The 25,480-nt window shown below is 43.6% G+C and overlaps 1 protein-coding gene across 2 annotated transcripts in view; it reads left to right on the forward strand.

Moving 5' to 3' along the window:
- The first annotated feature begins 4,332 nt into the window (after positions 1-4,332).
- GSG1L (GSG1 like) overlaps positions 4,333-25,480 on the forward strand; it is a 57,060-nt gene continuing 35,912 nt past the window's right edge. For both annotated transcript variants that reach the window (XM_086473061.1, XM_086473062.1), the window contains exons 1-2: positions 4,333-4,633; positions 21,302-21,349. In XM_086473061.1, the coding sequence (XP_086329187.1) occupies positions 4,333-4,633; positions 21,302-21,349 (349 nt within the window). The remainder of the gene's footprint in view (positions 4,634-21,301; positions 21,350-25,480) is intronic.

Below are 25,480 nucleotides of genomic sequence, written 5' to 3' on the forward strand. Positions count from 1 at the left end.
GCTTTGGGGCTACTATTTCGCCAAGGACTCTACGGATATTGAAAGGCTCACAAGCTGCCAATAAGGCTTTGATGTGCAAGAATGCTTCTTTAACTGTTAGCAATGAAGAAAGTGTGTTCTGCTTCTAGAATTCTTCTTACGTTGGCCTGCAACATCTTGTAATAACTTCAACATATCTGAGCGAAGTTAGCCTTAACAAAAGTACTAAATATTAATTAAACTTTCATCTTAACCCGGTCCAACCATTTGCACCTTGATTGTGAGGAAATAATTCTTGTAAGTCCAAGACAGAAAAATTTCTAATTCGGCATCAAAAGTAGGATACCATTACATTTTATTCACTCCCAGAATAGGTGGATGCATGTAAATGGCCTATTGGGAATGGTCCTGGGACTACCTTACTTGCTCAGCCATGACCTTTTGGACGGCCTTTTCAGGCACCTTAGCCAGTGAACTGTCCTAGACACGATTTACAACATGACGCAGGCCTGTCACTTCTTTTCATCTCCCTTCCTCTCCACTAGCTGCTGGAAGAATTAAATGCAAGTACCAGCTAAATACATATTTGTTAGCATCCCAGTCCTATCATAAATATAGGGACTACCCAGTTTTTACCAGAGAGCGGTGCTGAACGATCAATCTAACTCTGTTTGGGACAGACTGCGAATCAGAGAGCTGCAGAAACCCCATTTCTTCTGGAGAGAAAGAGTGCCCATAGCCTTCCATGGCTAGGAAGCCAGGGAGGACAGACCTGTAAGAAATGAGAATTTAAAGAAAAGCTATAGGGTTTTTTTAAATGTTGATTTAAACCCAGCATATAATCCCATGCAGTTGACACTGCTGGTATCAAATAAACAAACAGCCAAAGCTCACCATGCCCCCCATCATCACCAGAGGACCCAGGAGCAGGGCTTCCTCTCTTCCATTCACTGAATATCCTGTCCGTTTCCCACTAGCGAAAATCACAGCCTGATTGAAAGGCTTCCTTTGCAAACATTATTTTAAATCCTCTGGGTCAAATTCTTTTTGTACTCACATAAATACTGATAACAATTTACACTGATCCTATAAGAAATAGTAAAGGAAAAGGGATTTAGCTATAACTCATGCCAGTAGCTTTTCTCACAACATCAGAGACAAGCTATTGCTGCAAAAAGGATTTTAAAGGTTCTTGTAGCCACAATATGAAGACTACTTCTCTATAGCATTCAAACCCTTCTGCTTTACTATTAAAGATAATACCACATAAATACAACTTAATCCAGGCATCTGAACTGCCTTCTGCAACATATGTATGATCTTTCTATTTTTATACGCAACAAATCTGATAAACAGAGATTATATAAAGAGAAGTTGTTGGAGCATTACAGCATGAGTATAGCACAGACTAGTTTCCTTCTTTTCAAGTAATCCCAACGTATACAGCCAGAGGAGTCTAATAATTAGAAAAAAAATGACTTCTGTTAGGAAAAATAAAACAATTTATGTTAGAAAACTTCCCTGACTTTCCACATACTTTACTTTGTGCTGAATAGTTTTAAATGCTTCATATTCTAAAAGCTCTGTATCACAAAATGTCTGTTTTATTTTGCCTTGGTTTTTTAATATACTGCCACAATCACTGTTCTCAACAGTTCTGTCAGCCTGAAAAACAAAGATGATGAAGAAAAATAAAGATAATAAAGAAAAATAAAGAAGATAAGGAGGAACAGAAATAGAAATATCTGTTAGGCTTAGAAGTACAAACAAAATATAGAAAGTATTTATGACCAAATTATCACAGATAACCAGATTCTTGGATGCCCACCCCTCAGGGAGATGGGCATGGCGAGAAACAAAGTGTGCAGAAGTTGGTGCTGGGACCAGAAAACACAAGCCACAGAGCAGTAGATAGAGAAGATTTGTGAGGAAAAAAAACGCAAACCAAAGCTGTAAAGACCTGTATTCACACTTGGAAGAGTGTAATGATTCAGATACTGACAACCACTTGAATGATAATCCTGAAGAAGAGCTCTAGCTTTCTTGTGAAGGCATTCTGTCAAAGCTTAAAGGGCATTGTTTGTTCCTCCAAGCAGGCAGATATACCTGAGAAACATGGGAACATACAAATGCATTACTAAGTGGAATGTCCTGCAACATTAAACTAATTGAATTTATAATCCTGTGGTCCTCTAAGTAGCTATCATCTGTATTTCCTGCATGTAACTAAACCCAAGCAAATCATGCTGATTATCTGGCTGCAAGATGTAATGCTGAAAGGACTGGAACAGAGGTGTGGTGCAGTTCTAACAGGACAAGGAAGACTGTGCACAGAAGCATTCCACTAGCACAGGCCACTGGAAAAAGCTGGCACTGAGGAGGTGGTAGTCGTCATGTACAGGCAGGAGTGGGCAAAATGAAGGGCACTTCGGTTGGGAAGTGTCTGCAGTACAAAGCTGGTTCACTAACCTTGCAAAGTTGACATCAGTTGTTCTCACAGAGCAGAATTTTCTAGTAACTTTCTAGTTTATTTATAAAACAAAATTACTAAAGCCAAGGGAGTCTGTATAAACAGTGAAAAATCTCATAAATACTTGGGACCAGACATACAGGACAGGCACTGCCAAGAGGCATGACACGGAGTCCTATGCCTGCCTGTGAGGGAGGCACCAGGGAGGCAGGAATGGGTCCCTGAAGTCTTGTGTGGTGGCTTGCTAAGGAGAAACCTCACCTGGTCCTTCCTGTCTTTTCTCCAAGGAGCTGGAGAAACTACCATCGCATTTCACGTTTGCAGGCAGCAAGGCATAGGATGAGCTTTGCATGTTGAGTCAATGCGCTGACTTAACAGAGTATGGGGTGAGACATGAGCGCATTGTCCCACCTTTTAGTACGAGCCTGGTGGCTGCACATGGTGCTCCCTAGAAGCCTGCTGCTGGGCTGCTCTGAGAGGCCACAACCATACCTACGGCCCTGGCAGGGAGTCCAAACAAGACTGGAAGGAAATCTTACTCAGTCCAAAGCCCAGGAGGTACATGCAACTTCTTCACCACAGAAAACTGCATTCATCTACTAAGGACACAGAACTGCTGTGTGACAAATGTGGCTAGCCTCAGTGGCTGGGCACAAGGTCTTATAGATTGTACCACCACCATCATCAGGTACCCTGGTCTCACAGCACTCACTATTCACCAGATAGCTCTGAGTAATGTGGAAAGAGGTCATAAACTCTACGACTCAGCCAACCAACAAGACAGGACAATACACTTCTCTTTGGAAATGGGGTATTACGCAGTGCTCCCTGCCCTCACAGCATTGCCATGTGGTGAGTAAAGGCCAGGGTTTGCTCTAATTAGTTCTGTCCATCTGCACAAACCAGGACCTACAAAACGTCCTACAGACCCAGTTCAAACAGAACATCTGCGAGCGCTGTGCCTGGAAATGAGAGCCTGAGCAAGGGGCTCCGCTTGGTGTTGTGAAAGATGTGGGGTTTACTCATTACACGCTTTCAGATCTAAATTCGTCTGGGGCTTTGCTGACTGCCCCAGCAAGCCCCTGAGGACAAAGATTCACACCGGTCTGCTGGCAGCGGAACCAAACCCCTGATTTAATACTCCCCACCTCAGAGCAGAGGTGCTGGAGTACCACTTCATCCCTCCTCCTCCTGCACAAACCCCTGCCCTCTGCTACATGCAACGTCTATTTCGCAGCCCCAAATAACCATTTGGGGGGCACTAGGACGCGACGCCTCCCCCGGCCCCGCTGAGCCGGCAGCGCTGCAGTGCCCGGCGCCGCCGGGGCCGGCGGGGGGCGGCGGGGGCCGGCGGGGCGGGGGGGGCGAGGGCGGCGGGGGCCGGTGGGGGCTCTGCCCCTGCCCGCTGCCTCCCGCCGGGTTCCGCCTGCCGCACCCCCGGGAGCGGAGCCCGGCGGGTCCCGCAGCCGCAGGTGCCTCCCAGCGGAGGAGGCGCGGAGCCCCGCGGAGGATGAGCGGAGCCGCCGCAGCTGCTCGCTCGCTCTCGGCGCTGGCGGCGAGACGGCGCCGCTCGGATCCCGGCAGCGCGCCGGGGCGCACTGGCTGCGAGGGGACGGCCGCGCTCCCGCGGCTGCAGCTGCTCCTCTGACGGACAAAGGCAGGATTTCAAGTGAGGAGAAGAATGGGAGCCTGGCTGCAGCGTTTCCTTCCCTGCTACAACAACAGGCTGGAAGAAGCGGAGAGTTTTGATGCCTGGAAAACTGGATTCTGAATCGTGACAGGCTTTGAACCTCCTCCCCCCCCCCCCCCCCCCCCCCCCCCAAATAAAACAAACCCCTTTGACTTCTTCTCTCAGCAGGAGGGGGAGGGAGGGCGGATTTACCATGAAGACAAATCGAAGATGCAGAGCCCTGCTAGCAGTGAGTCTGAATCTGATGGCTCTCCTCTTCTCTACAACAGCTTTTATCACGACCCACTGGTGTGAGGGCACACAGAGGGTCCCCAAGCCCAGCTGTGGGAAAGAGAAGAAGACAAACTGCCTCAACTACAGCGGGAATGAGACTGCAAATGAGACGAACCAGAATGTGGTTCATTACAGCTGGGAGACAGGAGATGACCGCTTCCTTTTCAGGTATTTCCACACTGGGATCTGGTACTCCTGTGAGGAAAATATCAATGCTGTTGGTAAGTATAAAACAACTTCCTTCCAGCTTGTGTTGCTTTGTGTTTGCTCAGTGTGATAAACACACAGGCAAGCTGTTCTCTGCTATACCTTAAAGCAGATTCGCCCTGCAGAGAGAGGCAGGATTTTAACAGTTCTTTGTCGAAAAGCAACCTGTTCCCAGCGAGAGTGGGAATTGCTTGTTTACCTGCTGGCTGATGCAGGGTCTGTGCTCTAAAGCCGGCTGAACCTCTGGTAAGCAGTATGTGCCACCCTCATGGGCGCTGCAGCCAGAGACTGGTCAGTGCTTCCCTTCTGGGAGCTGCTCCATGGAGCGCTCAAAAGAGGCTGGTAGTTGCTAAGGAGGTTCTGACATTTGATTGTAATTGCCCACGAAATAACCCCTAGGACAGTGGTCTGAACAACAGGGAGAGCACAATGGTCACAGTTTTTATCAGGCTGTAGCCTAGACTTCCTCTTTTCTGGCTGCCCTTAAGTAAACGACCACCCACAAACCCTTCCTGGTGGCTGGATTGATGTTTATTGGAGTAGCGAAATGGCAGTTAAAGGGCACAACTGGGCACAAGAAAGCTCATTTCTGTTCCCTGCTCAGCCATTTACTTGCTGAGAACCACTCAAGAAGACGTCGCTCCAGCCTGTCCTTGCATTCGTTTCCTTTGCTATACCCTGGCACTTACCAAGAAATAAAACACTGGAGGGTGGATGGAAGGTAGCAGCCATGGGACTGATTTGAGTCTCAACAGATGCAAACTGACAGTCCCTACTTGCAGAGCTGTCTGGTAGAGCCAATGTCCAAACTCTTGCTTTTGAAAGAGCTTTTTTCTAGATTATGCGACTGTAAAATGAAGTTTACAAATGCGACACGGTAGGAGATGATCATGGCTCGTGAATACAGACTGTTTCCGTTCTATCCTGCCATTGCCCAAGGAGCAGACCAGGGAGCAGTTGGTACTTCACCACTGTTGGGAGAGAGGAACAGTTACTCATCCTACGTGTTGTGTCTCTGAGGACGCAGCCTCCCTGATAATGGGAAGTTTATGAGATGCTGGTAAGACGGCTCTGTAAGGATGTACTATAAAGTGGGGCAAACTTGGGGAGCAGCTCACAGTCCATTTCACCCCGAGGTGCTGTGTATACTCACTGGTAATTTTGCGGACAATGCTTCAAGAATTACTTGTTCATTAAAACTCAATTTAATGTATGAAAAGGAAAGTTCATGAACTCCAGCCTTGGGACTGTCAATAAACAACTCCATGCTGAAATGAGGGCATCAAAGTAACCCTCCTGATGTCAAAAAAAATACAGAAAAAAGATTCTTTGTCTTACTGATTTGGAAATAAACTTAGGCCCCAGCAGCCTGAGTGAGCAGCTTAAGACTCCCTGACTTTTTTGAGCATCTTATCTGGGATTGGGACAATCAAGCATGCCCAAATTTCTGGCAGATGATGAAAGCTTTCCAAGCCAAGATTTATGTGTGAGATAAGTTTTAACTGTGTGACTCTAGCCCACTCAGAAAACTGAGTTATCTGTGGGAGAAGAGAAATACAGTGATCTATTCTGTACTGGGTAAACAAAGCTGTGCTGTAGTGGGTGATTTCAGGAGATAGCTGCAAGCCAGCTTTAGAAAGTTATGGCGAAAGCAGGAGAGAAGAGGTGGTTTCTCCCTCCCCACGCTGCCACAGCAGCCACATGTGCGTTTCCTCTTACTTGAAACACTAACTCCGTGAACAGTATAGTCTTCAGTTAGCAGACCAGGAGTGACCTGCCTTTGGAAAGAATCCAGCCAGGTACAGAGATGTATTTGCTTAGACGGGCAATTGCCTCATTCAGGATTTAGCATAGTTTTTTCTTGTAAGGACAGGAACAATGCAATGGACAGAGGTCTAAATTTGTCCCTAAGAGTGTCAACAAAAAATAACTGTGATAGGTCTTCATTCAGACTTATGGATGTGTAATACCAGACTGTCAGTACATTGTAATGACCTTTTGCAACCTGACTGGTGATCATTTTATCTGAGGTCCGGGGCAGCGAGGCACCAGCCAGCCCCAATCCAACAGCACTGGGGTCACGCTTATATGTACACCCCCAACACTCAATATTTCTGAGAGTAATCCGCCCCATAGGATCATCACACTCTCCACAGCACTCTTACTGACCACAGTCCTGTAGGTATCACAAGTCATATAGTCACCATGTTGTTCATAAACACACTAGGTTGCTAGGAGAACATCCAGAAAATACTGCTAAGCATGCAGAGAGTAGTGTATTAAATCAGTCAAAATCCCTAGTTTGAATGCACTCCATACTTTCAATAACATCTTTCTTAAAGCTTTACCAAGAGCATACTGAAAATGACTGCAACAACGGCTTTCCTCCAGGCAAAGTCCTTTCAGCAGCCACTCCGTAGACACACACCTCTGTCAGCAGAACATACGGCCTACAATCTATGGTCAGCACCATTCCTACGGCTCCTGACCTATCCCTGGTTCCTCACTGCCCATGTCTGAAGTTAAGCAACAGGAATCCCACCAGGAACACATGAATCCTAGTAACACTCTCTGTGGTTGTGATGCTGTCAAGACCCTCCAGAGACTCCTAACATTCCCAGCCAGGAGCCACATTCTTCATCTAGCACCAGATTTTGATCTCTCTCTCCCTACAGTCATAGTACTGTCAAAACTTTCTGCTCTCTGCGCTGGTGCAGCTGAAACACAGCAGATCTTGTAGTGCAGACACAACAGGACCAGTTCCCAGAAAGCTGATAGTGCAAGGGACAGGACTGCAGGGCTTCCAGTTGGATAGAGGGGATGGGATTTAGTCACACCTTAAAATAACATTTAGGCTGTAGTCAAATTTTTTGAGTGCCTTCTCCTCCCACTTTATCTGAAATGTCCATTTAGATTCCAGAGGCTGGGGTGTGAGCAGCATGCCGTCCACTCTCTGTGCAGAGACTAGCGAAGCGGGCCTTCACCTTGTGGCAGGTTTCTAGTTTTCACTGACATCTCTAACAGATTGAATGCTGTGATTATTTCTGAAATCATTTGTGAATCTAGAGTTTATTTTTATCCAGCATGTCTAGGATGGCTGAAGAATCCAAAAAGCATTTTAGCACCTAAGAAATATAATTGTGAATCCCCCCTGGGAACAGAGGGACTGGAGCGTATATATTTTGTTGGTGGGTGTGTCCTGTAATTATTTAGCCCAATTTCTGACTCAAAGGTATGATGAATCCCAGTCTACGAAAAAGAGGATGAAGGCTCTCCCTTTCAGAATGGCTTCAATGCTCTGGCTCCCACACAGGTGGAGGTACCTTCTGTAAGACCAATGCACCTAATCTCTAGAAGCAGATGAAGTTAAGCATACCCTGCGAGCTCTGCAGAGCGTGCTGCTCACAAGTCCTGTTCTGCCCTCACACGCTGCTCAGGACACTTGGTGCCTTCTCCTGGGCCATGAATTCCTTGGCTGTGGCCAGGCATCTCTGAGCTGAGATCTCTGTCAGTTAATTTCTTTTTGAGTATGACTTTGAGTGCATATCTTATTTCACACCTGCAATCTAGGTCTGTGCTTGTGTCGGTACTGGGCATCTCACAAGGTACCAGACAAGTGATGTGCTAATAGGAGCAGTAGTAAACTAGCTGGTGGATTCTGTGACTCAAGAACATACATGCCATGAAAAAAATTAACACATACATGCCTTATCCTAACAGGTAGAGGAGTCTGAGACCTGGGAAGCAATAATAGGTTATCCAGTTTTGCTCAATAGTGTGTTTGCTTTGATTTTGATAGAAAAAACCAAGAACTCAGATCTTTAGTTGCTAATGAACAGACAATCTCAGTAATAACATCCACATTCAGAGGGAAAAGCAGCTGCCTAGATGCCTTTTAAGAGTACTGTCCCGTTAAATAAACAACGAGCCTTTCCATGTGGCTCATCACACTCCACAGAAGTCAGGGAGATCAGGAACGGGTCTGCACAGGCTTGTTTTGTATTCTTGGAATGATATTTTGAGGGCAAGGGGTCTGTAGCTCTTTGTATGCTCTGTACCACATATTCCTTAGCGCTCTTTGAGGAGTAAATGATAGAGCAAAACTTACATGCTAGGTAAGGATGTGTCAAAATGGGCCATAAATACAGACATTAAATGCACATTTGAGGAGCCAGAGAATGAGTGAGGTGTATCCTGTAGAAATGAATAAATCTGTAACATATAAAGACAAGAACTTGCCATGCACTTTCACAGATCCAGAGCGGTACAGCATCACCCTTCTCCCCCGCCACCGTGTGATAATAAGCATATGTGATTCACCATAGGCGGCTGTCCAGAGAGGGATCGGAGAGAAGCACCTTGTGAGCATATAATTAAAAGCAAGAGGAATTGGGAATTCTGGCTGGGTTATGAGAAATGCAATATAATTGGCATGACTGAAACCTGGCAGGTTTATTCACATGACTAGAATGTAAAAATTGCTAGTTATAAATTGTTTAGGAAGGAAAGAGTGGTAGAAGGAATTGAGGAGGTAGAGCTGTATATTAAAGATAAAATTTCCAGCAATAGAGGAACTGAACCCAGGGGGCCTGGATAATCTCCATCTGAGGATGTTGAAATAATTGGCACATGAAAATGCAGGTTAGTAGTGGGAATCTGCACATTTCTGTATTCAAAGAAGACTGGAAAAAAAATATCCAGGCCACTTGACCCAGTAACTTTAGGATAGTTTTCAGGGAAAGCACTGTACGTGGCAACAAATGGGTTTTATCAAAGGTAGGGTTTTCTTAAAAGTAAATCTTTTAACAGGATGAATCACTTCTTACACAAGGGTAATGCATTATTAGACCCAGTCTCTATGGATTTACAAAAAAGCTTTTGATGGAATGTCCCACTGAAAATTCTTTACAGGAGACCCAGGGAGCACAGAGAGAATGGGAACAATGTGGTGATAGATGTAGGCATGCTTCCACACTGAGGAATGCTAAACAACCTGAGCCTCTTCAGACTAGAAGGAAGGCACAATGTACAGAGAGCTATGATATTGGTGGGGATCAACTGGGAATGACAGAGATCAGACAAGAGATATCGTTGACTGCTTCCATGATTTAAGAACAATCAGGCATAAGAGACAAAAAGAAATAGTCCTTCCTACAGAGCTCCCTGCCAGGGAATGCTGTGAAGGCCAAAACTGGGCATTGCATGAATCTGGGGAGGAAACATCCATTCATGTTACTAACATGATGATTTGAGAGCAACCTCTGACCAGGAAGTCCCCGAACTACGGAGGTAGTGCTGATATCACAAGAGGAATGCATGACCAGAACCACCCTATACCCACCCCTTTGTTCTGCCCTAAGTATCTGTCATTGGATGATGATACAAATAGTGAAGTAGGTAGACCTTTTGCCTGAATCTGTGGTGCAGATTTTACTTTATTTTATTTATTACGAAGAGGATAAATAAAGAAGTTGTAAACTTACTAAAGAACAGTGTTACAAGGAGGCTGTGGCAAGTAGTATAAAAAAGAAACTTACTATTAATCAGATATTTCTAGTTGTCCTCAAATTCGGTTTTGGGACTGATTCTGTTATTGCTGAGCTTAGCGATCTAGGAAAAAAGAGCTAGGGATACAAGTCATGTCAGCTAATCTGTAAAAAAAAAAAAAAAAAAAAGGCAACGTGAATCCTACAGCAAACCTGTGGACATTAGCAAATGGAGATGTCTGTGCCTAAACAGATCAACATCATCATTCCGGTCAGTAGAGTAGTGCATACTTCTTGAGGAGATTAAATTCCTCCTCATATGGGATGAATTGAGCTCTGGGATTACGTGTTTTCCTCATTAGCCAAAAAGGAATCTAAGAAGTTGCCATTTCTGACACAGAAGTCTTAATTTGAAGAGAATAATCCTGCTCTAAATGCACTCTTTACATATGCTATGACACAAAGTCTGGGAATATTGGCATTGCAGAGGAGAGATTTTTCTGCATAACTAAAAATGTGATCTGGTCCAATAGAGTTATAAGGATAGTATTATAATTAAAGAGGCTAAATGCACCAGACACTAAGGCATAAAATTCTCTGAGGTCACAGGTAGTTATCAATTGCATGCAGATGATGAGAAACAAGTTGTGGGCCGGTATTTGACTGTGGGGTGACTGTGAGCTGCAAAGTGCTGCAATATAATGGAGAGTTGTTATTCTAGAGAAGAATCAGCACCGCTCTGCAAGGCATACGTAAAACCAGTGCATTTTGTTAATGCCACCATGTGTGGTTATGTTAAGAAAAAGGGGGAGGTGAAATAGATGTGGAATAGGATTTCCAAGGTAGTTGAAGAAAAGAGGATCTCCTTCAAGAAATGAAAAGAAAACCTGGTTCTCTTTAGTACAACAAATGGAAGATCTAGAGGGGTTGTGATATATATGGATAAATATCAAGAAAATAATATGACTTAAGTAACTTGTCACTGAGAAATAAAGTGAAAATCCATGGAGGGGTTCCAAGAAAGCGCGTCTCTGGACTTCACCTCCACAGAGGGCAGTGTGAGCAAAGGAAATCCGTAGGCTGAAATGGATACTTCTTATAGTCACAGAAAGAACTGTACCAGGGAAGAGGAGTATTTCTGGCATGAGGGAGCTTGGAGTGAGTCCTGCATAGCTGATTTGTTGGTATCTTAAGGAGGTCTGAAAGGAGCCATCTTGGTTTGACTGCCTTGCTCACGCTGTGTCTATATTCTGTGACACGACATCCATGCCTCAGCGCTGCTGCTGGTCACCACTGGGAGCTGGGAAAAAAATGTCGCTGACCTGATGCATATCACACTTTCTGGCGGGTTTTATGCCTTCTCTACGGCATCAGAAATTGGCTACAGGTGGAGACAGTATATGAGGGTATATGCTTTGCTGCCGTTGACATTATTACAGCTTCTCAGTATCTAATTGGTATGTCTGCTCATGCACCGAACATTAAACTGATGATCTAATTTGGGATCAGAAGGGAAATCTCCCTCAGGCTAGATAACAGGGATAGTAACAAATTTTTGCCTTCCTTTGCAACAGGGGGAAGGGTCCATTTCAGAAAAACGCTTGTGAACTCCTCCTAACAAATCCCCATTTTTTCACTTACAGGATAAGATAGGCCTGGCCATAGGAATTTAAGCTATATGGTAAGAGTCTTCAGATCTGTTCACGTTCCTTACGATGACTCTTGCTTTCTTTCTGCGGTACATGATAGCTGTGGTTTCTGAGGCAGTGATTGCTTTATTACAGACCTTCAGTTTTTCATAGGATGTTTTGTGTCTGCAGTGCACTGGGAATTTCGGATTTTAGGTCCTCCTCATCCTGCTAGACAGACTAGCTGTATGAACATCTATGGTACCTAAAATGTGGATATAAAGTCTCTGCAGGCTGAGACTCATAACAGAGTAAAGAAAGGGACTAGGCAGTGACCCACTCCTTATTTGATACGTTACTACCTTATGAGCAAAAACTGTGCTGCTTTCTCTTTGAATGTGTCTGTCCTCAACCACTTAACCCAGTAGCCTTAAAGGAAGCATCAGAGGTTCGGGTAGTTACTTCAAAGTAATTTCAAACTTCAAAGTGCTGGAAGACTAACACATAGGTCCCATATTTCAAAGAGAATGGAGATGCTTACCCCAGTGTCAGTTAGAGCAAAACATGAACAGATGCATTCAGGGCTACAGAAATAAATATGGGATGGAATATCGATCATCATGGTTTTTAAATTACACCAGACTCAGTCCTGACTTTAAAACTTTCCTCATATGAAATTAACAGAACTGGCTTACTGACAGATCTCAAAATGGGGACTTACCAGGGAATAGGGCTGCTTCTAGCAGGATCCTCTGTTAGTCAGGAGTTGGTGTAATGTTATTCAGTGTTCTTACTGGTAAACAAAGTGGTAATATAAATCTTCGCTGATCTAGCTTACAAATGACTACAGAATACAGTAGATAATAAGCAGATTTTATTACTATGGAATGACATGGTTTGTAGAATAGTCACAGGCAAACAAAATTCACTCTAAGATATTCCACCTTATGTTTGGCTGCATTTGGTGGGGAAAAGGACACCAATCATGCTTACAACGTAGGAAATTGATTGAAAAGCAGAGTCATTCTACCATGACTACACTCGCTAGGTTTGGAGAGATCAAAAACCGTATCATACTATCATTCAGCCTGATTTCACTGTGCATCATCTGGCCAGATAAGAACCAATAAGTGAGAATTTATTGCAAAGTTATTAGACACAAGCTTGGAAACAAAGTTCACAAGAAGAAACACAAGCACAGCTTTTTTCACCTGATTTCCCCTGGACATTCATTTGCAGTGTACTGCAGTGTACTTAATTTAAAAGTCTGTGGCTGAAAGGTTAAGAGTATCTCAGTTTCCATACTCCAAGTTGTGTGCCTGCCTGTAAACACAGGATGCCTCAACCCACAAAGCAACTGAGCATCTTTGGGTGGGGAAGGTGGGAGAAGTTTATGGAGTTCACTTTGAGGCAGGCAGCCTAAATTGCAATGGCTAAGAGGATCAGAGAGCAGATAGATGGGAAAACCAGGGAAGAAATACTGTTATGGTGTGAACTGTGGAGAAGTACAGGTTCATGTAGTGCAGGCTCTGACATTCAAGGTCCCCTCCCCTCCAGCAAACCCTTTGCCTCTTACCTACAGTCACTCGCACGTGTTTCAAGCCACAACCTTAGGACTGGCGTTCACAGCGACGCACCGTGCCGTCAGAGCAATGCTCTGTCCCGAATCTGCCTTTCCATCTATTTTGGCACGTGTCTTTTGATGTTTTCATTTTATGCAGTAATCCCATCCATGAAAAGGTGTTTCCTTCTTTGCTGTCAGTGCCTTTCATCTCTGCCTGCCCTGCTCATGTATCTCTGGAGCTAGGGCATAGATCCAGTGCAAATACTCTGGTTGGGCGTTATCTGGAGTGAAGCACTGGCATGGTTAAAAGAGAATCCACATTGATCCACAACTAATCATGAGAAGGAGTGGGAGCTATTAAGCCACATTTCTTCTACAACCAGGGCTTTAGGGTCTTATTAGTTACTTACTACTTTGATCTTTGCTAATCACCAGCCTGAATGGAACTGCTAGTGCAGTCACGTGGGAGACTGTAGAAGGCATGTCATACTTCATACAATGTGATATATATATTAGCTACATCTTCTGTGAAGAGCGTCATTTCTAGTCTTTTACAGTTTTCTGGGGAGACCTTAAAGTCCCACAGATACTGGACCACTGATAACTAGTTTATTTTGGCCTATTTACATTAGCACAGAGTGAGCACAGTGTGGCAGATGGTCACTGGTGGGATGAACAGGTGAAAGCCCTCCTCTTCCCATTCCTTGGCTTGAAATGCTTGCAGCAACTCAGAACTTTTTGTCTGATACAGTGTTTTCCAGATTATAAAGTCAAGTCTAATTTGACACCAGAATCGTTGAAAGCCTCTCTCAGCGCCAAATCAATTTCCTTGATTCTCCCAATCATTTAGAAATGTGAACTATTTTCCAGCTCCCCAAATGATAGATGTGTGTACACACCCGTCAAGTCTTACCAAGATAATCAGATAAGTCTTGTGACTTGGATGTGTTTCAATTAGACATGATTTGAGAGCAGCCTGTGGAGATGTTTGCTTTCAGATACTGTGCAAGATTTTTCACATCAGGGAGAGTTTCAGTGCAGAAAATGTAGTTGCCGTGGCACATAGTCCCAGTTAGTGCAAACACGCTGGGCATTCCCTGCCCTGCCCCCTGCACAGCTATCTGCTGCTCCAGTGAACTGAGGGGGAAACTCCACACTGTGGATGCTACCTCTCTCATCAAATTATTACCATTTCTTTGTGAATAGGTGAATTGAGAAAAAATACATGCCTGAAATGCGACAGTGGAAATCTTTAAGCCTTCCACTTTAAAAGGTACAAAGTTTTAAGAGTTTGAGTTTGCTGAAAGAGAACAGTAGTATAGCATTCAGATTTAAAAACAACCCCAAAAGGGAAAAAGATGGTGAGTTATCTCAACAGGCACTGAGAAACTGAACAAATTCTCATGTTACTTGGAAATAAGAGAAATGTTGACAGGCAGCAGCTATGAATGACAGCTGTCAGAGTGAGAGAAAACAATTGTTTTCATATTTGAAGACATATTTTAGTGTCATGCTGTATGAATTTGTTGACTTTCTGGAAGAAAATATCACTCCAGCAAAATCAACATGGTTGACCGAAAGATGTAGATTTTGCATATTAATGTCCTATTTTTCATTAGAAAAAATTCAATTAAATGCTTTGTCTGGGATCAGTTTAATCAAAAGTGGAATACTTCACTCGTTAATTAACCTGATACAACTCAGTTTGAGTGAGCTCATTAACCTGTATTTTTTCTAATGTAGTACTTTATTTCAGTGAAGTTGTGTTGGAGCCCTCAGCCTCGTCTAGGCTGGGATCCCTTGAGGGTTATATCTTTTTTTTAGACAAATACAATGGTTTTACTCTCAGTAGATGATGTGGGATCTCATTAGAATCACATGACTCCAGATATAATTGGAGAGATAAAGATTTGTTAGGGCCTATTGGGAAAAAGGGGACCTTGTCTTTCGTAGGCTGGGAGCCAGAGTGTTTCTAAAAGGGAATGCTGTTTAAATGAAATTTAATCATTTAAATTTCCATCAGAACTGTACTTTTGAACTCCTAAAATTTTATGCAGAGTAAGTGAATACAGACAGCTTTTTCTTTTTTTTTTTTTTTTATTTGCAAGATGAAAAGCAGAGTTATAACAGAGATCCTTCTTTCAGGCAGAACTACAGGATTTAAGTCAAATTATTTAACTAGAATATTTTGAAACCGTGTAGTTGGAAGACATACAAACTAGGATTTTTCAGAGTTGTTTTTATTTTGCTGCCCTGGTTATTAATGAGGCATTTATCACTGTCTCAGAGAGGAAAGAAGTCAGGAATGTAGGACCAATAAGTGTGATCCAAGATATCAACTTCTGGTCCTTGCTATTGCAACAGCCACATTATAAACTTAGAATAGTCTTAAAGCATATGCTTTTTTGGGTCTGTTTTCTGCCCTCTTCCCAATTTCCAATCAAAAGCACCAGTTTACTGAGATACACTCTGGACAAATCCAACCACTGTTGTGCAGTGTGGCGTCCTGAAGACTGGAGCAAGCGAACTAGACATTTTAGACAGCTGTTGGAAGAAACAGTAGAATACATGTGGGTCTCACAAAGGCTTGCACATTGAGCTTGGAAGTACATCTGTGTGCTATAGTTTAGACCCAATCTAGACCTGCCTTTCCAGCTGCCCTATATAGCTCTCTAATTGCTCCCTAGTGCCTTCCATAGACCCATAGAAGAATGTGAGCCTGCATCCACTTGGGAAGCTGCAGCTAGGCACATCTGATCTGTTGCAATGCATTTTCACTGTGCCCACGACAACGTGTGCAGAGTGCAACAGGGAAAGTAGCCCAGAGCCCTGGAGCCAGTACACCATGCAGACCTAATGGCTCTGTGGGACCTGTTTGTCTCAATTTTCTGGCAGGACTGAATTTGAGGATTTGGAAAAGACATTTCTCTTTCTTAGCTTTTGCTTTCAAATTATTGTTCAGGCTAGGGAGGTACACATGTCTCTGAACTCTGCCTGAGGAAGGTAAGAGGAACAAGCATTTGCCTCCAGCACAGAGTCCCAGCTGTCCAAAGTGTGTGTGACACTCAGAAGTAGGACTCTTCAGTGGAGAAGGTAAGAGAGCAGCCCCCCTACCTCCACGTGCTAGGGAAAGGGAGGTGTCTGGGGGACTGGTCTGTCTATCTGAGGTGACAGGACACGTGGGTGACCCCTCCACCATGTGCAACTGCTTGTCAGCAGTGTCCTGCAGTGCCTCCTTCCCACCCCTGCAGCAGTCTTACCAGCTCATTTACTTTCTCCAGAATGGAGCTCTGCCAGAAAAGTGCCTGCTTTTCGCACAGCCTTCTACTTTTTCCTGAAGTGATTTGATTTTGCAGACACAAGACACTTTTCATGACAAGTATGTGCCACAGACTTGGAAGGGCTGGAAGCTCAGGACTTCCCACCATGTTGTGAGCAGCAGCAGAAGAAAGAGTATTGGGCCTCATGCTGGAAGCAAGACAGAGAGATCATGTCCTTATGCTGCCACAGCTTTCTCTCTGGGTCCCCGACACTGATGCAGTGATAAAATCCACATCTTCCTGTACACTGTTTCCTAAGAACATATAGAAACCCAAACCCGAGCTTTCTTCAGTGGAAACTACTGAGGAGCTGGAAAACATTTGACCTGCAGTGCTGCAGGAGCTTCCACAGCTCCAGAGCCGTGAAATGGGAAAAGTCTCAATGAGCCTGTCTGAAGAAACACTGTGTGTGCTCCTGGGAAGCTGAGCCATGGGGACTTTAAGGCCCAGGGAGTTTCTTCTCCCTTGACTGTTTGCTGCTGGTGTCCTTCCCAGTTCAGGCTAGGCACATATTCAAGATGCAGTGCACACACATGCACATGCATGGTGCAAGCACACACGACACCAATGTGGCTGGCCACACAGACAACCCAGGGGGAGCTGTGCCTTTACCAGCAACCACAGAAACAACATCATCACTCCCCTCAGCAAGCTCTCTCCTCTTCCTGCTCTCTGGCTGAGCAGGCTTGCAGACCACTACCAAAACATGCACACCCCTTCCCTCTGTAGATGCACAAGCACATCACACTAATGGTCCCTCAGGTATTATCATGGGCTCTAAGCCTATTATCTGTACCAAGACCTCAAGACTCTTACCCAGCCACCAGCTTGGACCTTGGGTCTTTCCGGATCTGTGTCTTCCCACTCCCTGGCAGGTTCAGCTTGAAGTTCCCTAGCAAATTATAAATCACATAGGCAGGATTAGATAATTAATTAGTATTAATTGGAGAAAAACACACAAATTTTGGGCCATTGCTAGTCCCCTATGACCCACGCCCTCTTCTCAGGAAACCTAGCAGAGACACAACTGACCCTGTGCAGAGCCAGCCTGGTTATGACAGAATGCATTTGCAAGGCCTTGCATAGGTGATGTTTCTACATCACCCTTGGGAAACCATGGCAGCTGGTACCAAGTACTTTGCTTTTGTTGATGTTTAGGTCATCGGTCAGTCCTCTCTCCTCAGCTTCCAGGAGCTCCCTGACGCTGCTGAGCTCCAGAGAGTTCCACATGCAGTGTATGTGGCAATTGCTCCTGCATGGAAGTGGAGAGCATTCCAGCCAGGTCACACCTCTTCTATGTGAATTATGTGCAGGAGAGACCACTCCTTGGCTTTCTCCTCTGTCAGAATTGCTGCCACAACTGGGTGAAGGCAGGTCTATCAGGAGGATGAATCCTAGACACTGTTCTTGTTGCATCCCTGAACAGCCTTTTCTGTATTCTCTAAAGACTCTCCAGGAGCCTGGTTATGAGGAGAAGATGCATCTGGAAAAGGGCAGCACAGCAGGATAAACTGCCAAGTCTAAAATTAAACTTAAGAGGGCTTAAGAGATCAGTTATACAAGATACCCAAAAATAACTTAGAATAAATCCTAAGAGGAACAGTGAAAGCACTGCTGACATCTTTAGTTCTCAGTGAGATGCCTGTCTGCATGTTGAAGTATGAATGTGGTCTATAAATACTACCAGTGGTTACCATTGAAAATGGAGGAGGGGTTTCCAGTGCTCCAGCAACAGGAACAACGAAGGGAAGTGTTCTTCATCAGGGACTGCTTGTGCAGTTCCTACCACACCCTTTAGCAGTAAACCAGGCACAATCCAGATATCAGCCATTGAAAGTGAAGTGACCTCCTTCCAGGCTTTTCTTGGTCTCCTATCTATGGTCATTCTTCATGCTGTGGCTCTAAAAGGACTTTTTCTGGACACTCTAGCATTTTCTGTCTATATTATTTAAACTAGAGGCCTCAGCCACAGCCAGCTTTCCTGGGAGAGATGGTGTTCTGGGCAAGCTGATTTGATGGAGGACAAGGATGTACATTCCTCCAAATAGCCTGTGATCGCACTCTTTACAGCTGTTCTGCAAACACTATGGTACCATCAGCTTCCTCAGTACACACACGTGTCAGAAAGGCTTTGTACCTTGCTATGTATCTGAAAGGCACCATGTATCTCCAGCTCTCTGAACAGCTCGTGCAGTTTCTGTAGTAGCAAATGCCATTCCCCTTTGGCTATCTTGAGGTAACACCCTAGAGAGTCAGGTATTTATTAACGGTTTCCAGCAATATGGCTTCAGATACACTGGAACCACAGGTGAGAGATGACCCAGTGCTAACCAGTTAGTTTGAAGTCAAGTTAAAATAAAACTGTGATAAAAGTAATAGCTTACAACTGAAAAAAACTAACCCAACCCTCAAACCCAAACCCAAACCACAGATCCATATGGCTAGAATCAAAAATCCTGCTTAATCTGCTTATATCGAGTCCAAATCTAAAGGTCACTCTCCACATGTTCCCTCGATTTTATGTCAATGCATTCCTGACAGACCTCCTGCTCTAAAACTGAGAGTCTCTGCCCGAGAATAATTCCTACTTACAGCACAGCATTTTTTATAGTCCACCTGTTTCTCTGGATTTCTTGGTTAGCGGCCTAAAGTACATGTATGAAAAGATGTTGAGGGAGCTAGGGCTGTTCATGTCCCTGCAAATAGAGAAAAGGTGACTACAAAGGTGACAAAGGAGCTAGAGAAGTTTGGGCTGGCTGTAAGGAAACACTTCTCCAGAAGTGTGGTACAGCCCTGGGACCAGAGCAGGGGAGAAACTCCATTCTTGGAGTCACTAGATAAATGGTGTCACCATCCTTGAAGTATTTCAACATTTGGCTGGGAAAAGTCACAGCTGACCTCATCAGGGGTTAGCAATAGTCCTGCTCTGAACAGGAGGCTGGACAAGAGACCTGCGGGTCCTATCAACACGATGCTTCTGGGATGCAGTGATTTCTGTGATCCATCAGTTCTCTTTCAGGTTGTCTGCCCCAAAACTTAGTAACGTAACTTAGCTGACGTTCCTTCTGCTCAGATATAGACTGCCCTACCTACCTCTTTGGAAACAGAGATGATGCTTTGATAAGTCAAGTGTCACTTGCTTTTCTTGATTGTCCTCTTGACAGTGCCTGGATTCAGAGAGTAGAAATCCTTCTCCCTGCCATGGAGATATTGAAACGTTAATTTCAATGTCAACTGAACCTTTTCCTTTATAGCAACTTATGCATAAACAAACAGGCTACAAACTATGTACACAACTCTTTTTAGCATATTTAGCATAGGTTTGAAACTGCAAAAAGTAAATAAAACGTGGTGATAATAGCATTATAATAATAGATTGTTATTTCAGCACAGCTATCATTTGAATGGTTACGTTTATCTCAATCCTGCCCACAAAGACATGAGAAAGATTAACGTTTTCTGTAGATTTATACATATAATTAATTACAACTAATAAAAAAATTAAACTGACTTCAACATCGCTACAACATTTCACTGTTTATTCTTTTTTAATGCGTCACATTTCCTAAATCAGTCTTTTGACTGTGCAATTAAAATTGAGCAAAACTAATAAAAAAAAAGAAGAAATCTCCTATAGCTGACTTTGCATCAATTAATGTCTTAAAGGACAAAATGGATTCTTCTCCATTACCTCTGGCAGACATGCTGGGCGCCGATACTTCGAGGCAGGCAGGCTATGGAACATATCATATTGAAGTAAACACATACACTTGATGGATGGATGCGCCTAGAACAGAGGAATTATTTTATAATCTCTAATTGCCTGAAGAAGTAAAAAGAAAGGTCAAAACATTCACCCTTAATATACATTTCCTGCTCAGAAGCAATAGGCTTCTCAAGAATGCCTGCAAAAACGGAGGTGGAGTCCTAAACAGAGAAAATTTAATTTACAATGATAAATGGATGCAGCAGCCACAAAGCAGAGGGAGTGGCACAGGGCTGTGAGGGTCATTTGCCTGATTTCTTAACAATTTTTTTTAAGTGCTATGCAATTGCTTAGCTTACTTTGTGCTTCGGGTTTATGTCTGTCCTAATCCCGTGTTGTATCTATCTGTTGAAACATCTGCACCCATGGCAATGCTTCCTGGCTCTGGGAGGTTTTGTCACACCCTGGTGAGGCACAGGCATTGTCCTGACGATGAGAAGGAGGAAGGCAAAAGCACTGGTGAAAGAAGCCTGTGCCCCCCCAGCACCACCCCTCTGCAGTGTTTTGCACTGCATCACTCCATCTGCAGTGTAACGTGGGTCCTGGCTTTGGGAAGGAGCATCACTGACCCAGCGGGGATCCAACCATCTGAGAGACCAATTTTCTTCACTAACTGTGTTTCATACTCCTGATGAAGGGACTGTGATCCTAAGGGAGAGAACTGCAGAATCATAGAATAGTTGGGCTTGGAAGGGACCTTTAAAGGTCATCTAGTCCAACCCCCAGAGCCTAGCCTTGTAAGCATAGCGGTTTTTGTCCGGGATGGAGGCATAGGTAAATGTCTGCTCTCCCTGTGAGACAGCTTAGGGGTCCTGTAGAGACTCAGGTGGGAGTGATAGCAGAGATACCAGTCAGAAAGAGGAGGCAGAGTAAAAGCAATCAACTTCTGTCTCCTAAAATAATCCTTTTCTTTTAAAGGTGAAAAATGTCGAAGTTTTATTGACCTTGCCCCGGCTTCTGAAAAAGGTAAGACAATACAGTCAAAGCTTCTTCCCGTTTTACAAATTGCATCAGTCTTGTTTCTTGTCGTACTGGAGTGCCAGGGGAAACATCACTGCCTAAGCACACAAGGACCTACATTTTCTCTTCATTCAGCTGATTTTTTTTTTTTTTTTCTTCAAGAAAGTAAAGGTTTATATTGTAATACAGACATTTCCCTTCTTCCTCTAGTGAGGAAGGACATGCTACGCTTACGGTCAGAAAACTGCAGTCGCAGTACCAAATGTCTCTTTGTGAGAGGGAATCATCTAGATGTTTGTTTGTTTGATTTACCCTCAAAAAACCAAATAATATTCAAGTGCACAGAGGCAGGCTGCAGAAGTTTTCTTTACCCTGGTATTGGAGCTGTAAATTCTCAATAGCAGTTTAACCCGTATTTCAAAACGGTATTTATCAGGGAAAAAAAAGGGTAGAGTTCAATTAACAAACCGGGCAGGTGGGCGCATCCTGCTTCGTGCTCAAGACAGAGTGCTCTGCCCACAGCTGAATCGGTGCACGAGCCTCACAGCATCCTTCACACTAACCACAGGCTTGTAGAGAATCCAAAGGACAGATGAAAAATTCATGTTTGTACAAAGAAGTGATGAGTTTTGTTAAATCACTTGAGACAATCACAACACCTTTTAGGCATACAGGACCTCCATCAGGTCTGAGAGAGTGGCAGCAAGTGGTGTGAGGAACAGTTGTTCTTAGTTTGTCTGAATTGCTGATCAGCTGGACAAATTGAAAGAGAAGGGCAATTACCATTAATAAAGCAGTAGGGTGTTTCAGCGAGAGAAATAGTAACAGAGATAGTCTCTGTGAAATTCATTGTAAGTAAATCTAAATAAATTATGCACATAAGGGAAGAACAATCCTGGGATTACTGCCACTAATGGGCTCCGAGTTAAATCTTACACACACAAATGGGACCTTGGGGCATAACCATTCTCATGAAGCTACTAGCTCAATACTCAGCAGCAGTCAAAACCCAGTCTGTTAGGAAGCATTAACAAAGGACTTGAGAACAGAGCAGAGTATCCTGTCGCCTGAGGACCACATACATCTGAAAGCTTCGCCTTTACAGTGTGGTATTTCGTCCTTTTTAGTCCAGCTCACAGAACGGCAGCAAGGATAATCAGAGTTCTGGAAGGTTCTGTACAAGGATGAGACTAAGACTCTTCAGCCCAAAGGAGAGACATGTGAGAGAAGATACAATGGAAAAAGATGTAAGAGGAACTGAAAAGGCAACCTGGGGAATGGTAGTTCACTGCCTTTCCTGGTACAAGGACTAGTGGGCATTGCATGACACCTTCAGGAGACGGACTCAAAACAAGCACGATGTGTCTGTTGGAAAGGCAATGGGATGATTTTGTGCTTTATCCATTTTCCGTGAAAGTTCATTATGGTGCATAATGCTTAGTTGCATCACCCACACACTTTCCGAAACAGCATTTAGTGCTTTGCTTTAAGTATTTCTTTTGGTTGTGTGAAATGCTGTCGGCAAATTTTTTTTTTCAGTAAAATTTTAGAGTTGCTGCAGTGTCAGACTATTCTGGTTTTTCTTTTTGAAGAAGGAAGTCTCTTTTGGTGTAGTGGCATAAAGAAAATTCTATCTATTTCTGAAGTCATTCCATGGAGTTGTAAGGCATATCGACAGAAAGAGAGGAGAAAGAGCTGACCATCTGACTCAAACAAAACCAGGATAAATTCTACAACTATAAATCAAGTTGGACGCTGCAATGTAGTTAGTCTGAATTTTTTACCATCAGTCGTGTACTGTCCACAGATACTTTCACCACTTGTGAAGAGAAAATCGTGTGTCAATGATGCCTGATACTTTCATTGCAGAATTCTTTAACTTCTTGACTTAATTTGCTCTTTTCCAGTTAGAAAGAACTTCTTGCTCCTTTAATTTCTTCAGCATTGACTTTAATGGTCAGAGGTTGTCAACTACTCAGTTACACCCAGTGCTGGGACAGGTTCTTGATTATTCCTCTAAGTAAATGGGATATGATAAAATACAGTGAATATCAACATTTGGGTTCAGTTATACAAACATATTGTGGTTTTCACAGTCCATTGTGGGAATTTTTGGACTAAACTTATCTTCACAATGAGACTTCAGCTTATTCAGTTTCTGTATATATTCTCAGCATCACTTACCACTAAAAAGTGGTTGTTCAAGGTTTTGATTATCTACAATGTCTCCATGATTGCATACTCCGTTGCTGCAACTGAACACTCAGGCTTTCCAAAGTTTTCTTTTCTGTTGGTTTTCCCTGATCCAAAGACGACCTCTGTCTAACCAACTTCTAAACTAAATATAGGCTATTGAAGCCTGTGCTTACTTCTGAGTACATTATCTTCCACTTTTAAGACATGCTAAGTCTGGTTGTACAGCCAGTCTCTTCTAGAGTCCATCACCGATTAACAAGTCAGTATAAAACTCCTTCATAATATTTAAAACCTTCTTGGCATAGAAAAACTAATCCCTGAAATTTACAGTAGAATAAAACCATCTATGGTGAGGCCTAGCTACATTCTTACCACAAATCTTGCATTCATAAATGAATATGTTTCTTATTCTTACTGTAAAAATGTAATAGCTTATGCTTGAGCTTCCTATCTTTAATCCATTTGTGCTGATCTCTAGTGTGGCTGGATACTATATCTCTGATCAGTTATTATACCCTTTGCATATATCACACCAATGACATCTACTAAAAGGAGGCAGTAAAATTTGGGGCAAACAGACCCACAGTATGGTATAAATAAGCATTTCCAACCCACACTAGGAAAGCTCTTCCATGCATTTAAGGCAGCTGCCAACAATCTGTCAGAACCTTGTAAGCCTAACATTGAATTTATTAGCTATTGCTGGTTGTTAGTGCCAAATCTGCTTAACAAAATCAGCTTGATGATGGTAGATAGTAACTAGAAAAAATAATTTTCCATGTTCACAAATATTTCTTATGACAGTTTCCATTTGCGCTCGATAAAGGATGATAGGGCAATAGCTGGTTGCATTAGCCAGGACTTTTAATAGCCTCTCACAGAGCAGATAATGTTGGGTCACTCAAAGCATGCTGTTTTCTAATTTTCCTTACAGATGTGAGTAGTAAGATAGCAAGTATTTCCAAAAGGAGTTGGAAGGAAACTGCCACAGTAGGCTGGACCTGATCTTTTAGTTCTGAATTGCTCCTGGAATCTTCTCCACAAAACTTAATCAAAGTTTTGTTCCTGTTGAGTAGAAAGAAGAAGAAAAGGATAACCTATTTAGTGAGGGACACTTAGGTGTTACACTGAAGAGTGCTCTCAAACTCAGTCTGGTTTTGAATGCAGCCTGCAGCCTTTCCTCTCCCTTTGGGCTGGTGTACACCTTGCTGAAAACATCTTCTGTCAAGCTCTCTGTTCTGCTGCCCAACCAGAACACAGACTGAGACACGCTCCACCACTTTTCTCCCCTCATCACACCTTTTGGGTGCACCTTCTAGCCCCCCTTCCTATTCCTTCAAATCTGTGCCCGAGAGGACTTCCAAGAGGCTGTGGAGGATACATTCAAGATGAAGAAACCGAGGTCAAATATTATATCTGGAATCTGTGGCACCACAAATGGAAAGCAAAACATAGCAGTATGTCCCATCAAATGATCTGATAAATGACCTCACTGACTAGCACACCACCACAGCTATATACATACACAAGTCTGTTCCTACCCCTGCCTAGAACTGGGGATTTGAACTCCCACACCCTTCTATAATTCCATAAATGTCAGCTGTCAACCACAGTGACAGTCAGAGCCAGAGGATGAGGAGTCATGACCAGCCAAACTCCTTGTTTAAGTGAAGGCTGGGATGTACACAGTGGAAAACAGTTGGAAGTAGCATTTGTGCTGGAAGAACTTTTTGGGGGAAGAGCAAGGGTTTGCAGGAAATGTGGTGCCCCTAAGAGTTTTCCAGATGGTGTTCGCTGAGGCTGTGACTCCAAGCACCTGGAGTGCCTGCAGCATGTACTGAAATGAGATGCTCTGGCCTGAGGGGTCCTGTTGGGAAGTTGCTTCAGGAACAGGCTCAAAATTTAGAGGTGGCCACACCAACACGTGACAGGATTCACAGG

Source organism: Leptosomus discolor, chromosome 14 (genome assembly GCF_034619465.1).
Source record: "Leptosomus discolor isolate bLepDis1 chromosome 14, bLepDis1.hap2, whole genome shotgun sequence".
Lineage (NCBI taxonomy): Eukaryota > Metazoa > Chordata > Aves > Leptosomiformes > Leptosomidae > Leptosomus > Leptosomus discolor.